The following is a 14,676-nucleotide window of genomic DNA, read 5'->3' on the forward strand; positions in this document are numbered from 1 at the left end:
CTTAAGATGCAGTTATTTGCTTACATAGTATCAACACTCCCTCCTGAAGGTAAGCATATGTCTCACCATAACCAGAGTGACCAAAAAAGATAACTGTCAAAAAGAGCGGAAATTTTGCAGTTATGAGCCTCATAAAATAACTCAAACTACCTTAAATCTTAATGACAAACACATAAGATGAACAGATGCAAAAGTGTCACATCGTACATAAGGATGTGAGAGTGGAAATGACATATCCTGAGGGCAGATGATTAACAACTAGCTCAGAAATTTGACTAAGTATGTGAACAGTAATGCTTACTTCCCAATTACAGGAATAAATAACTTTTCTACTTTACAATAATATACTGATTAAAATAGTGCTTCAAACACATATGGATTGGAAAAAAAAGACATTTATGGTGATTCAGAGGGGTCTTTCCTTCCCCCAAAATGCAATACATTACTTGAATTAAACATTTCAGCAACACTCAATCTTTTAAAATTAAGACAAATTAAACTGGAACTTTACTTCTGAAGCTGCTGCTTTTTTTGTGTGAGGCATTCTTGGCTACTGATAACAGCATGTTGTTTGCATACAGTACAAATTCATGGAAAATTAGGTTTCTTGTCCCTGATACTAAAAAGAAAAATAAAATCATTATCCAACAGTGAAAAACAAAGCTGAAATTACATGGTCATGGTATGGCACCTCATGTCTGAATGCAGAACAGTCCATACAAACAAGAAAAAGCTTTACAAGTTGCACAATTTTAAAATAATTTTTTAGAAAATAAGTTTTATTTGGCTCCTTTTGTACACTTTTTCATAAAAAAAAAATGCACATTCATACAGTTTGCCCTTCCCAGTGCATGTCTGGATTTGCTCTCATAGAGCATGAATATCATTAATATCAAGGCCAAAGATGCCTTCACAATAATTTCAGACACATTGTATTCTGGCTGTAAAGCATCCAAAGTTACTAATTTTCTGATTACAACTTGGAAATCAATGCTTTGAGTGTTTCTTCTCTGATTCACATACATAATTGTCCCAAACAGGGAAGAGGAGACAGACCTGCAACAAAGAACCGTCAATGGCGAGTACTCATTTCAGGCAGAGCTAAGGTAGGTTCTCTGCTTCACACTGAGATGGAATATAAAAGAAATACTCAGGTATACAACTTTCTCTTTTTCAAAAGCTCTACATCAGAAATGATAAAACATTGCTTGAAAACTACAGATCAGCCACTGGTAGTGACAGTGTGTTTGCAGAGAAAGCACTCTCTCCCTAGTTGTTTCTCATGGCCAGGTCTCTGCTGCTGATGGTGACTATGGAACTTGTTTCTTGCTGTTTCTTCTTAAAACACTTCGTGAAGAGGAGGAAATTCAGCTCAAACTTTCACACAGCACAAGTGGTACTAACCCATCAAGTAGCCCCTACAGAAAGAAAATTAATTTAGCGAAAAAGTTAGCAAACATAGGCAGCACTTCTCAAAACTTAAGAGGCAGGCAATCTTAAACCAAAACTTAAGACTGAAAAAGCCTCTGCTGATCAAGACTATTTAGCCATCTTAACTACACACTCCTTCCTCAGCTGATTTTCCGTAATGAACACTGAAAATACATTAGCCTACTCTTGATCCAATTTTGGTAATTGTTTGGAATTTTTGAAGCCCACATTATACTCTAAGAAACGTTCTTTACGTGTGCCCTTTACGCAAACTACAAGTGTTAATATATTCAATACAACCTGATATTTTCTGACACTTCACACAAATCTGTTGTCTCTTTCTCTTCCATTTCTCTGAAGCCCTGTTCTTTTCATGAATTTCAGAATGAGAACTGTTGTACAGACACACATGTACTCAGTGAAGCAAAAAAACCCATACAACATCAATGAAGTAAGAAAATATAGGGTAGGTCCCTATCCAGATACCTGCTGTGTGATGGGAACCCATCACTTCTGTGTTATGAAACAAATTTTTTACATATGCTGCAGAGGCCAAAAAAGTATTTAAGAATAGAAGAATGACTGTCACTATTAATTCAACACTTCATGGAGCTACTCCAGAAATTACCTACCAGTACCTCAAAACAACAGGTTTCAGCTATTCTAAATTAAATAAATAGACTGAAAAATACAGAGGAGGGAAAAACTGGAAAACCTGCATTTGGATTTTACACGGCCTGAAAGCTACAGTACTTTGAAAGTTCCATATTCCTCAGAGCCCTACTTTGTAGCTACTTACCTGACCAGTACATACAATGAATTTTAAGGTACACTGAGCAAGTTAGACTCAGTAATCATATTTTCTAACGTACCAGGAAATGTCTCCCTTTTTTAACTACAGCACAATCTCACAGAAGCTGGCTCCCAAAGCATCCCACCTCATTCAAGGTAGCTTTTTCCAAAGCAGTGAAAAAAGCAACTTATATCCCAGCTGAAGATCACCGTATTTTCTGTTACTCTTAAATTTAACACAGCACACACGAGCCACAAAAGAGAATAAAGACTGCAAGACAGTTAAATCACTTACGGTAATTTCATCCTCATGAAAACTCTGGCCATGAAGAAGCTCAAAAGCACACTAACAAATCCAATAAAGAGCAAAAGAAACCTATTCAACTTGGGGATATTTGGTGCATTGGATCGATCCAGAATTATGAATCCTAGGCCACCCATTGTGAAGAGGAAGCTGGATGCAAGGCCTTCCATAATGTACTGTCCATTTACTCTAAAAGATAAAGGTGAAAAGAGTCAGAAAAGGATTAAAGAAATTATTTACATTTCAAACCCTATCTACTCAACATGCTCTTGCTGTACAAACACACAGGATGATTAACTTTGATGGCTGACTTTCTAACTAAAGCAAGTAGGAAAATAATGTTATACAATTACATCAAGACATTAATACACAATTTATGTCCAGAACTGAGAGTCTGCAAGGTGCCCAGCGCAGCACACAGGAGGATTTGTACATATTTGTGCATACCAAAGCTACCACCCAGCTCGTTGGATTGCAAAACCACCTAGTCCAAGGAGGTCCCTGGCTATACAGATGATCCCAAGGCATGGCACCACGACCTCCTTATTTCCACCCCCATGTTTGGGCAGGACTGCCTCAATCCTCCTCTCAGGATCAATTCCACTCAAAGCACTATGGCAGCACATGAAGCACATCTGCTGGTTCCAGCACACATCCTGCAGGATGTTCTGCTGCCTGCTTGCTGAGCCTGCATGGATCCATTGCAGGGACCAGCCCGGGGGTGCCCCATGGGGCTCTCTGTCAGCCCAGGCAGCTGCACTTCCTTCTTACAAATGGAAAGGGATGGAGAGTGAGGAAGCTGAGATGCAGAAAGAATATTGCACCTGGATCACGAGTCTCCTGCTTCCCACAGTCACTGAGCCATTTTCCCATCCTCCTAAAGAGCAACCTCATAAAGCTGGCAATGATGAAACTACCGTGGATGGCCATACAGAAATAGAGATTATCATTACTGTCTCCTATCCTGGAAACAAACAAGTTTGTCTTCTCTTGTCTTGTTTACACTGACAGTGCTAACAACTCCCTGCAGCGACTTGATTCCTCAACATTACAACAATCCAACCCAGTCTGAGGCACACATCTAGTCCAAGCCAAAATCTGTCACATCAATCATGTCACAGACCTCACTGATTCAATCAACTTTTTGGTATTTAATAAAAATCATTATTTGTTTCCACACACATAAATCCCCCTCCCCCCGCTCCAGTTATAAAAGTAGACTTAACTCTCTTCAGAGTTTGTTACTAGAAGTCTCTAGGTCATTTTCAGTAATAGAGGCCAAAGGCACTAGGAATAACCTGTTGTTACACATTTGTAACAATGTTCCCCACCAGAGTCCCAAGTACACTAGAGTTTAAAACTTAAGAAACAATAGTTTCCCAAACATTACATATTCTGCAACAAAAATTGATCAAATATATCTGCATCCAGTATAAAACTCAACCTCACTAGCAAGAAAAAGAAGTACTGCCCGCCCAAAACAACTCCTTTTTACCAGACTTTTAATTTTTAAAAGTTTTAGGACTAAGTTGCTTGATTTCCACTGGTTTCAATGCTGGTTTAGTGGGGCTTTTGTAAAGTACTGGCAAACCAAGAACTGATATAAAACAACTCCTGCCTTGCAGAGAAAGAAGGGAAGAGAAGGGGAAGGGGAAGGAAGGGGAAAAGAAAGGAAGGGGAAGGGAAGGATGCACATCTCGGCAGGAGGGGTTTATTCCCTTGAGCTTAGGCATTTGCAGCACGCCGCTCGTGGGAACAGGGCCCTGCTCTTACCTGTATGCCAAGAAAGCCACCGGCCTCTGATGCCCGTGTTCGTCTGTCATGGACCCCACGCTCGGAGGTTCCACGATCACGTCATAGATAATTCCTGCGGGGAGGAAAGCAAGCACCGACTTGGACCCGCAGCAGCGAGAGCCGCCCTGACACCGCGGGCACGCCGCGGGATGCCCGAGGCTCGCGTTTTACGGGCGGTTCGGACCCGGACACGGGGTCAGCCGCGGCTCTGCCAACCGGGGCAGGGACCGAGGGAGAGCTGCTCCGTGAGCGGGGCCTCCCCTTCACCCCGCCCGGCCCGGCCTCACCTCCGGTGATGAGGAAGTAGGACACGACCACCAGCGCGTACACGGTCATGGCCGAGGGCATGTGCACCCAGCTCGGCCGCTTCAGCTTGATGTTGGGGCACTCGAGCACGGCGAAGGGCAGGCGGTACAGCGTCTCCATGGCCGCCGTGCGGTCCCGGGCCGGCCGCGGCCCCGCTGCTCCCTGCCGGCGCTGTCCGCTCCCTCCCGCCGCGGCCGCGCTCCGCCACCGACACGAAGGCGGAAACGGAAATGGGCTGCCGCGTCCTGACAGGGGGAAACGAATTCCTTTCTAAAGAGACAAACTAAACAAAGCTCTAGAAACTTGCGACCAGACTAAAAATGAAAAATTCAGACTGGCTTTTTTTGTATGCATAAAGACATGGAAACGTCGCCAGTCTGCCGGCGAAGGGTCTAATCCGTCATACTCACCTGCCAGGACCCGGCAGCCCTGACGTGTCGGCGCTGGGTACTGCCTCCGGGGGCGGGGGCGTGACCGAGGGCGTGGCCTGGCGCAGGCCCCGCCCCCGGGCTGGGCAGCCACGTGGCCGCCCCGGGCCCCGCCGGCCCTGCCCGCCGGGCACTCGGTGGGACACTGCCCGCCGGTCACCACTGCCCGCCGGTCACCACTGCCCACTGGCCACCACTGCCCGCCGGTCACTCGGTGGGACACTGCCCGCCGGTCACCACTGCCCGCCGGCCACCACTGCCCGCCGGTCACTCGGTGGGACACTGCCCGTTGGCCACCACTGCCCGCCGGTCACTCGGTAGGACGCTCCTGCTGCAGGGGGGACACCGGCGCCGCAGCCCCTGCCACGGGGTAGGAGCACTCTTTGGACACCCCTGTGCTGATGCAGTTTTCCGGCGGTGGGAAGGAAAAGCCACGTTCCGCGTGTGAGTTTGCACAGTCAGGCTGGGGAGATGCAGACCCGGCGAGCAGACCAAGTTCCGTAGTGGGACTTTACCCCGGTCCCTGTGTTTGCAGGGGAGTGTGGGGCTAGGGTGCCCCTTGGGCGCACCATGGGATGTGGTGCCCATCCTGACCCACAGCCAGAGGTCACCCCGGCAGCTGCACACAGGCAGGAAAAGGCACATCACAGCAGTCGCTGCTGAGAGCAAGCAGGGTACAGTGTGTTACAGCCCATCTCACACACTCCTGTAAGGGTGCGCACACCTCATCGGCCCAGCCCAGCCAGGCTGCTCCTGCCTGTCCTCAGCTCGCTTTGGAGAGCAGCAGCGAGCCAGCAGGTCAGAAAAACTCCCCCTTCTGAGTGGAAGCCTCTCTCTAAGGGGCAGGGAAGAACTCCTTCACTCCAGGTCCCAAAGCAAACGCACCCGCTGAACTTGCCCACCTCACCATGCTATCCAGCCCACTTCCCACTGCACTGCCCTTCCCCAGATGTCTGCCTCCACTCCTACACTGCAGCCAACTGGTCAGTTTTAAAATAATTGTGGGCCTTATTACCATTTCACTGACACTCTGCCTAAGGACTGCTTTGATTTCTGCCTGCAGTGGCAATACCACTTCTCCTAACTCATAACTGCCCCTTCTGGGGCAATCATGTCATTTATAGCTGCCTGTTTTCAGTCTCACCCTTCATGTTTGGAAGAATCTTCCTCGCAGTACCTGTCAACAGATGTTTATGACATTTATCCTCATTATTCCAAAATTATTTTCCCTCCATCTGTACTTCTTTCCAAAGGCCTGAAGGAAAACTCAATCTCACAGCCTTTAAGGCAAAACAGGGACAGGCTGCTCTCCACACACCTGCCCTAGTTGCTGCTGCTTCTTTTTTTTTTCCAGCATTCTGAAGTACTAAAATTTGCATTAGAAGAGTAAGACAACTAAGGTTGTAAAGTAACTATAGTAACAGCACCCAAAAATGTTAATAATAGTAATGTTAGGCTCAAAACCTCCTTTAATGAGCTGCAGACTTTGCACCTGAGATGAGGAGAAATGCCTCACATACTTCAAGCCACAACATTTATCCATTATGAGAATATTGACAATTGTTTAAACTCCTTGGGACACTGCAAAGAAATCCTTGGGGAGGTACAACTCCTTTCACCATGCACAGTATTAAGTCACCTACTCTGGACCAGAGCCACCTCCTGCTATCACACCCAGGAGGCAGCTGAGAGTTGCCAGGCACCTCAGCCAAAGCCCCAGTTCACTGCCACCAGAAGGGCTCTTTGATTCAGCCTTCTGTCCTCTGTCCCTTGGCTGACTGTACAGCTGACAGAGCTAGGCAGGGTAAAAATGCAGCATGCACTCAGGAGCAACCTGCACACATTGAGCCACAGCCTGAGCAGACTCCAGGTGACCTTCGAAACCCCTTTAAGTGGCACTCTCATGGCTCCCAGTAAGCCTCTGTGCTCACTTTTTATTTCTCCTCCTTCCTTACGCTCATGGTGGAGCTCACTACTTTTTGAAAAAAATAGTTATTGGTTAAAAACAGGCAAAAATAGATGCCCGTCAGATACTAGAAACAGTTCAAAATTCAGAGTTGGGGCTGAGGAATACCACTGCACATACAGACAGAGCAAGAATTATCCTGACTGCATTAGTACACTCTCAGAAAGGGTTAAGAGGCACATTTAGAGTTCTCTACAAAACAGAATGAAGCAAAGCCATGTTCACTTTTTACAATTACATCCTTGATGATAAACCAACAAACTTTGGTTCAAATTTCAATACCAGAGGCCCAAATTGCTACTCTAAATCAGGAAGCCTTTAAAGGTCTGTTCTAGCTGCACCCTGGAGCTCTGTTGGTATCGTACCTGTAACTGCTGACCCAGGAAGACCTAACAGGAAACAGCAGCTGCAGCTTTCTTCCAGAAATTCAGATGTAGCAGTAGGCAACTGGTGGATACAGCACTGGCTTTGAGAAGTTAAGACTATTCTCTCCACAGTCTCTTGACTAATACTACATACAATTAAAAAAAATAATCTACCTTAAGCTTATACTAGCTGTTCTCTTCTGTTTGCTCTTCTTTTTCCAAAGTCTTAACTTTCTTATGAGACAAGTCCTCCAATGACTTCACAAACAGCTGCTGAAAGAAAACCTGCACTGCTGAAAACTATTCCAATCCCTCTACATGACTGAGCCTGGGCTGAGTCCTGCTTAACCAGACTTCCTTTCAGCAGGCAGCACTGAACAGAGCATCCTGACCTACAGGTTCTGTTGCAGCAAAACTGAGCTCTGCACTGTACAACCTGCAAGAAGCAGCAGCTCCTACCAGCTTTGAGTCACACATGGAATGACAGGACACAAGAGAAGTGGAGATCTCATTTATTGGGCTGAAACTACAAATAGATTCACTTTGACTTCTGGCTCTGTGCTTGTGCCTTCAACACTTTCACAACGATCTTCTGCTCCTCGATAAGAAAAGCTCGCTTGATCCTGGAAAAGAAAAACTACTTTAGGATATGTGTCTATCTACTAAAGTATAAACACAAAAATGAGACAAACTACAATTAATTTTTCCACATTCATTGCATGTGTGGTGTCAGCTCCACAGTTACATAAAAAGGGAACCTACTGCTGTTCTTGCCAGCAGCAAAAGACAGGGACAGTAGCACTGTAGCAGTTTGGGGATGGCAGCCTACAGTGCCTGCAAATTTAGGGCAAGTGGCTTGGAGGCAAGCAAGGTAATACTTGATGGCTGATCATGGGAAAATTTACCATCCTCACAAACTTCAAAGGCAAAAAGCTGAACTCCTAACTGGAGAATTAATTTAATTCTGTTGAAGTCAGAATAGGTGTGACGAGTTGTGGTCAGCTCTCTTCCTCAGAACTACAGGAAACTACCTGCATCCAGTTATTAAAAACAGGAATACTTTCCCTGTCAGGATTAAAGCTCCTTGCACATCAACAGGGAAAAGCCTAGCAGGTCAAGTCGTGCCCAAATATGACTATTTCTGGAAGACATGCAGGGCCACCAGGTAGATGGGACAGATCTGTGCACCAGCACTCACATACCAACAGACTATTTGATGGTTCTGAGCTAAGAGTACAAGTGTGCCACACGCACTCTTCTCCCCTAAACATTAAAATGTCTTCTATAATCATCTGGTACCCATGGCTACTTCTGCAGTACAAACCTGTCAGAGATGCCTAAGCAGGTGCAGAAGAAAACCTGACCATTACAGGAAAGGAGGTGGCTGTAATTTCTGGTTTAGGCACAGTAAGAATAAAACACGCATGCACTAAAAACTACCTATCAAGTTGGTGAAGGATTTGGGAAAACATTCAGAAAAAATGTGGCTTTTAACACAGAAAAGTTATGCTATGGCTCTGCAGCTATAACAGCTTATCTTCAGTGGTGCCTAAAGTAATTTATCTTAGAACTTACACATGCCAGAAACGAAATAAAAATGCTGTCACTACAGATGAAACAAAAATTTGCATGAGACTGCTGACCCCAGAGATCCGCTTTGTATACCATTCACAGAGATGATACACTCATGGTCATTTTTTCCTCAAACTTGCCAAGGAAGCATAGGATATGCAATTGCTACACAATAAAACTGAATTCGGTGAGGACTGGCAAAGGCCATTTTAAAGCTTAACCACATAAAGCTGCTTAACACACAACCAAGTAATACCTGTGAATCCCAAAACACTACGAAGAAGTGAAAAATTCAATTAGATCTGCATAAGGCAAAACAGGATAACAGAATAATCTTTACTATGGGCAGTCAGTACAGAAGATAAACACCCAGCATGAGCAGACTGTTTAGTATCAATGCAACAGTGCACTAAGAAATCCTGAAGAACACGACGTCTCCACAAGAGATCTCCACACGCAGGAACTCCCTCAAATCCAAGGGACAAAAATCACACACATCATTGCTTGATGTGCCCCAAACTCACACTCTCCAGCTCCCTACACCAGTGTCAGACAAGACCCTTCAAAGTTTGGGAGAGACATAAAAGTTTTGTAAGAAGCAACCCCAGGAATAAAGCTGGCTTTGTGTGAATTACCTGTCACGGACGCACTTGGCACACATGGAGCCACCGTAGGCTCTGCTAACGTGCTTCTTTGTTTTTGACAGCCTCATCAGAACTTTGGGGCGCACAGCACGGACCTACAGACAGCAAAAAATAAACAAGTGTGTCATAGGACAGCAATTTTTTTTCTCTGCCACGTAAAAACTAACATCACTTCCATAGTTAAAAAAAAAAATAAAAAGCAGCAACACTTGAAGTTTACTATTCAAGATGCTAAAAAGTGACCGAGGTCGCAGCTCATTGCTTGGGCCATGCTCATTATTCCTAAGCTGATCTTTTCATTCCACCACAGGGGCTCAACAAGAGGTTCATTAAAAAACTGATTACAAAAAAGATTTTTTTTAAAGATAGGAACTGCTCAAAGATCAACATTACTCATTAAGCATTCCCATAACTGTTAAAAGCAATGGTCTTACTTCAAGAAAACCTTCTGACGAAAAATACATTAAGAACATTAATTCTTTTTTTCTAAATACTTTATAAACTTGGCTTACCCTTTTTTCTGCAAGCCTAATAGGTTCAATTTACCTTTTTAAGTCTGCTATAGAATTGCCCTGTCTAGTTTTAAAAATTTCAAAATTTTCTAAAACAAGAATTTATATTTAATAATAATACAAACCAAGAGCATTAAAAAAGTTTTGAGCTTCCAAAGCTTATTTTGCCAGTAAACTTTACAACATTTGATTTGAAAATCTTAAAGATAAAAGTTATTTTAACAAGAACTGGCCAATAAACAGGCCCACTGTATACTTGGAAAAGCTCTTTTTCCTGAAGAAACGCTGCAGCACAGCAACACCTTTAGGTGCTTATAATCACACTCACACCACGAAGTCTTCCTGGGCAAATCCCACATGCTGACTTGGGGGCCTTTCCCACTTTCTTGGTGTAAAGGTAAACAATCCTGTTCCCGGGTGTTCGGGACCTAAGCACAGCAGAGAAACACTCAGTTAAGGTAACAATCGGAAGTGAAGCATCACCTGTTTACAACACAAGTTTTCTTACACACGGTCTTACTTACAGTCTGGTCTTGTTGGAAGCTGTGTTGTAGGACAACCTACGGCGGTATGTCAGGCGCTGCACCATTTTTCACCCCTAAATACATCAAAACCAAAGCGGCACTAGTTAAGAGCTCGATGTTCACACAGGAAATCACATCTCACAAGATCACCCGTACAGAGCCAGATGTGAATCTGCAGCGGCCGATTCGGTATTAATAAAACTAAAGCCTATCCTGATTGGCGACACCAGCGGAACTATACTGGAGAACAACAAATGGCGTGACAGCGGGCACGATGCGATGCACAATGAAGATTCACGCGAACTAACGCGAACACTGTTCAAACATCCTAGTCTTGCCTGGATTATGTCACCCTCTCCCAAAGAACTGCTTAAAGCTTTATCAGCTCCGTACTTTATAGTCAACATAAGCTTCACTCGCAGCCCCGGGAGGCTCCTACTCAGGAGCCCCACGGCGGAGGCCTCGGCAGGCCGGCCTCCCTGCCGGGCGGCTCTGCCCCCCGCTCCAGCCCAAGCGCGGGCAGCAAAAGCGCCGCCGGCCCATCCCCACGGCCCCCCGGGGCCTCGGATCGCGCTCGCCGCCCGCCGGGCCGCGGATGGAGGCGGATGGGCACCCACAGCCCTCGGTCCCCCACCGCCATACCTGGCGCCGCCGGACCCGGAAGAGGAAGCGGAAATGCGCGGGTCAACATTGAAATAGCGGCGCGCTGGAGCCCGGAAGAAATAGCGGCGCCTGCGCACTGTAGTCCGTCTTCCCGGCCGGGCGGCGAGAGGGCAGCGCCATGTTGTACGGCACGGAGGTACCGGGTGGCGCCATGTTGTACGGATGAAGCGGGGCGGGGCGCCGCTCGGCGGCGGGATCGGGAGCCGGAGCAATAGGAGCCATGGGGGCCCCGTTTTATTTATTGCGTGTTTTACTAAAATATCAGCTTCTGTCCTGGAAAAGGATTTGTGCTTCACTATGGTAATTACGTAGCTGTGGGCCCAGAAGCCATTCCCTATCCTGCTGTTTAAGCTCTCAAAAGCCTGTCACTCCTACAGGCTTCTCTACGGCCGTGACACACCTGGGAGCCATGTGTCTTACACAGAACTTCCACAAGGAAAGGCTGATCCCACAGAAAGCCTTGCCTGGAGCATTGCAGGGCTGCCCTTGCCAGGCTGCGTTCCCCTGGAGATGCGCTCCCTCCTGACCGGCACTGACCTTCCCGGGCACCGGACCAGGCAGACAGGCTGATCCCGAAACTGCCCCCTCTGGAGAGCTGCCCAATGGCCACATTTGCCCGACACCTCCTAGGTGTACTCCCTGTGTCACATGCTCACGCAGGAGCGTGAAGTTATAAACCTTTCTCTGCTGGTCAAAAGTCCGTCTGACTCAACCTCTCATTTCTAGGCCTCAGGTATCTTGGAAAAGCATAGGGAAAAAAAAGACATGGCAAGTGGAACTGTCCCTTAATACATCCTCCCCATGTTCATCCATCAGCATCAGCCAAGTGTCCTGAGCTAGGTCACATTTCCTGACCTTAGATTATCTCAGTTGGTGTGAGCATGGTGCTGATAATACCAAGGTTGTGGGTTCAATCTCTGGATGAGCCATTCTCTTAAGAGTTGGACTCAATGATCCTTGTGGGTCCCTTTGAACTCAGAATGTTCTGTGAAATCTATTTAATAGCCTCTGGTAGACCCCTGAAAAAAGAAAAGAAAGGAAATAGCCCAAGCTAAGAGATTATAGGATGGCTTGTCAGTCCCCAGAAACAGCATTCCAGTGGTGCCAGATGTGCCACATTAAAATACCTTTTCATTAAACGCTGTTTTGATAGGAAGGACAGGAGTAACACTCCCTGGACTGCAATTCTCCCAGATGTTGGTTTCAGCTCCCATCCCACACCCCTGGTCCCTGCCAAGCTGAGGAGCATGGTGACAAGCAGAGCTGACTCTGTGTTCTGAAATCAGCATCTGGCCTCTGCTATCCATATGTGACCTTACTAATAGATCTGGATCCCACCCCACCACCTGGCTCTGACACATGAAAGACCAAGAGGTTTTAAAGCACACTTTTCCATCACTTCTGCTCCACAGCTCTGGTGGCAGTGGTGGTGCTCCCACTGCCACACCAAGTCCTTCTTCTCATGGTGCGCGTGAATGCCACAATTGATACTGACTCACGCTGCCAAAATCTCCACGCAGCATCCATGGGAGATCACCATCTGCAAGGAGGATGGGGTTGGGCCCACTGTCTGTGAGCCCTCAAATGCTCTTTTGCTCCACTGACCTGAGCACTGTTCCACAGTGATAATCAAGGACCCACACCTTAAGCATGTAGGGTGCTGCTGCTGCCATTGTTAGCAGCTTCAGCTCTGCTTTTGGAGATTGGCAGGTGCTCAGAAAGCTTTGATGTGTGCTCCTGGCCTTATTTATGTAACTCACAGTTTGTTGTACTGCATCCTCCCTGTTTTCAATCTATAATTATTATTTTGGTTAATTATTGACTCTTTTAAAGTGCAAATTGTGGGCACCAGAATTATTTTTTAATTCATGAAAGGAGAGAAAATATGTGTGAACTAGATTTTAGGGTATATTTAAAATAGGAGCATATTTTAGAAGACAAGTAAATTTCAGAGCAATTAGAGTATTTAACATGAACTTTCTAGGCCCAGAACCCTGAGGGGAATAAGAAAGCCAATTAAATTAGATTAAATAATCATGCCTAAATATAAAAGTGTAACAGAATCCAATTGTTAAAGAACAACACTATTAAATTATGATGGAATAGTTTAGATGTTGTCAGTGCAACACGTAACTATTTGATTATTGACAATAGTATTGATACGCTTTTGAACTTACTCCACTTAGGCTCTAAACTCAACCTGTGTAAGTTTAGAAACTGCCAATTAAATTCCAGCCATTTGCTTCTGCTGATGTACTGGCCTAGTTTTTCAGGCATTTTCAGTTCTTTTTTTAAGAGGAATAGGGCTATCAGGCAAACGGCTCACCAGAGCATCTGGAAATGTTAGCTTAATGACAACTGGTTTAATGCTATCTAATGTGGGGATAAGATTTGAAGCAGAAGCTCACTAAGCCCATTTTGTACAGATTAGTAAAGTGATTCATGTTCTCTGCTACTCCTACCTCTTCACAGGACCAAAACGTCTCTTTTGGGAGCAGTCATTTTCCACATCCAACATGTCTCATTAACTCTTTCTATGTTTTCTTCTTTCCTTGAATGCAATGAAGGGGATGGACTAGCAAATGCACAGCCCAGCAATGTAGAAAAGTAACAGTGGCATCCTATAAAATTAATTTTTTCCCTTCTAGGATGTCAATGGAAGCATAGCACCTGAGGTTGTGGGGCTCTTCATTGAGAAAACTGGAGGCTGGCTTCCAGGTGTACTTGCTTATCAGCAGTGCAAAACTGTAAACCTCTTTTCCACCACATCCAATTGGAAGTTTAGTAGTGGAATGTAGTTCCAGTTTAGAAGTGGAATGTATTTTGCACCCGCCAGCAGGCTGTCACCATATTCTCTTTAATGCATCAGAAGAACGCTTTGTTCACAGTTTAAGACCAGTTCCTGGTATGTTGACCACCCTTTCTTTTCCACATGGTCCTCTCTTGATCTCTCTTTTTACTGAAAGCTCCTATCTATGTGCATGACAATTCGCTTGATCACATGGAAAGTTCCAACAGAGTAAGAGTGAAAGTTCCCAAAGGCAAAAGGCTTGATAAGCCCGGCTGGATCCCCTTATACTTTCCTCACACTTCTGTACCACTTCCAGGAATCTGCCAGGCCCCAGGAGGGTTCCACTGCCCCATTAACTTCTCTTCATGGATCCCTCTAGGGCTTTTCTCCACAACAAGCTTCAATTAAAAAATGAGGCATGTTTTCACTCATATTCACTTGCTGTTGTACCAGTCCAGACTGGCAAAATCTAAGAGGCATAGGAAGGAAAGCAAGCCTGTGGGCAAGCACATACCGGGTGCTGCAGAGAGGAAAAGATGTGACAGCTGAGAGGTGTGGTGCTCCATTAAGTCACAGGAAGGATA

General features: G+C 45.5%; 2 protein-coding genes across 2 annotated transcripts; both read right to left on the reverse strand.

The window, feature by feature from the left end:
• Positions 1-377: 377 nt before the first annotated feature.
• On the reverse strand, positions 378-4,841 carry OSTC (oligosaccharyltransferase complex non-catalytic subunit). The gene is made up of 4 exons (XM_084205233.1): positions 4,609-4,841; positions 4,301-4,394; positions 2,519-2,716; positions 378-1,418 (listed from the first exon to the last, which is right to left on the reverse strand). The coding sequence occupies exons 1-4, from the start codon at positions 4,745-4,747 to the stop codon at positions 1,400-1,402; spliced, it is 450 nt and encodes a 149-aa protein (XP_084061359.1). The 5' UTR covers positions 4,748-4,841; the 3' UTR covers positions 378-1,399.
• Positions 4,842-7,882: 3,041 nt separating this feature from the next.
• RPL34 (ribosomal protein L34) lies at positions 7,883-11,320 on the reverse strand. The gene is made up of 5 exons (XM_084204828.1): positions 11,281-11,320; positions 10,639-10,712; positions 10,443-10,542; positions 9,594-9,697; positions 7,883-8,009 (listed from the first exon to the last, which is right to left on the reverse strand). The coding sequence occupies exons 2-5, from the start codon at positions 10,701-10,703 to the stop codon at positions 7,925-7,927; spliced, it is 354 nt and encodes a 117-aa protein (XP_084060954.1). The 5' UTR covers positions 10,704-10,712; positions 11,281-11,320; the 3' UTR covers positions 7,883-7,924.
• Between the last annotated feature and the right edge of the window lie 3,356 nt (positions 11,321-14,676).

Source organism: Fringilla coelebs (assembly GCF_963513975.1).
Source record: "Fringilla coelebs genome assembly, chromosome: 4".
Taxonomy (NCBI): Eukaryota; Metazoa; Chordata; class Aves; order Passeriformes; family Fringillidae; genus Fringilla; species Fringilla coelebs.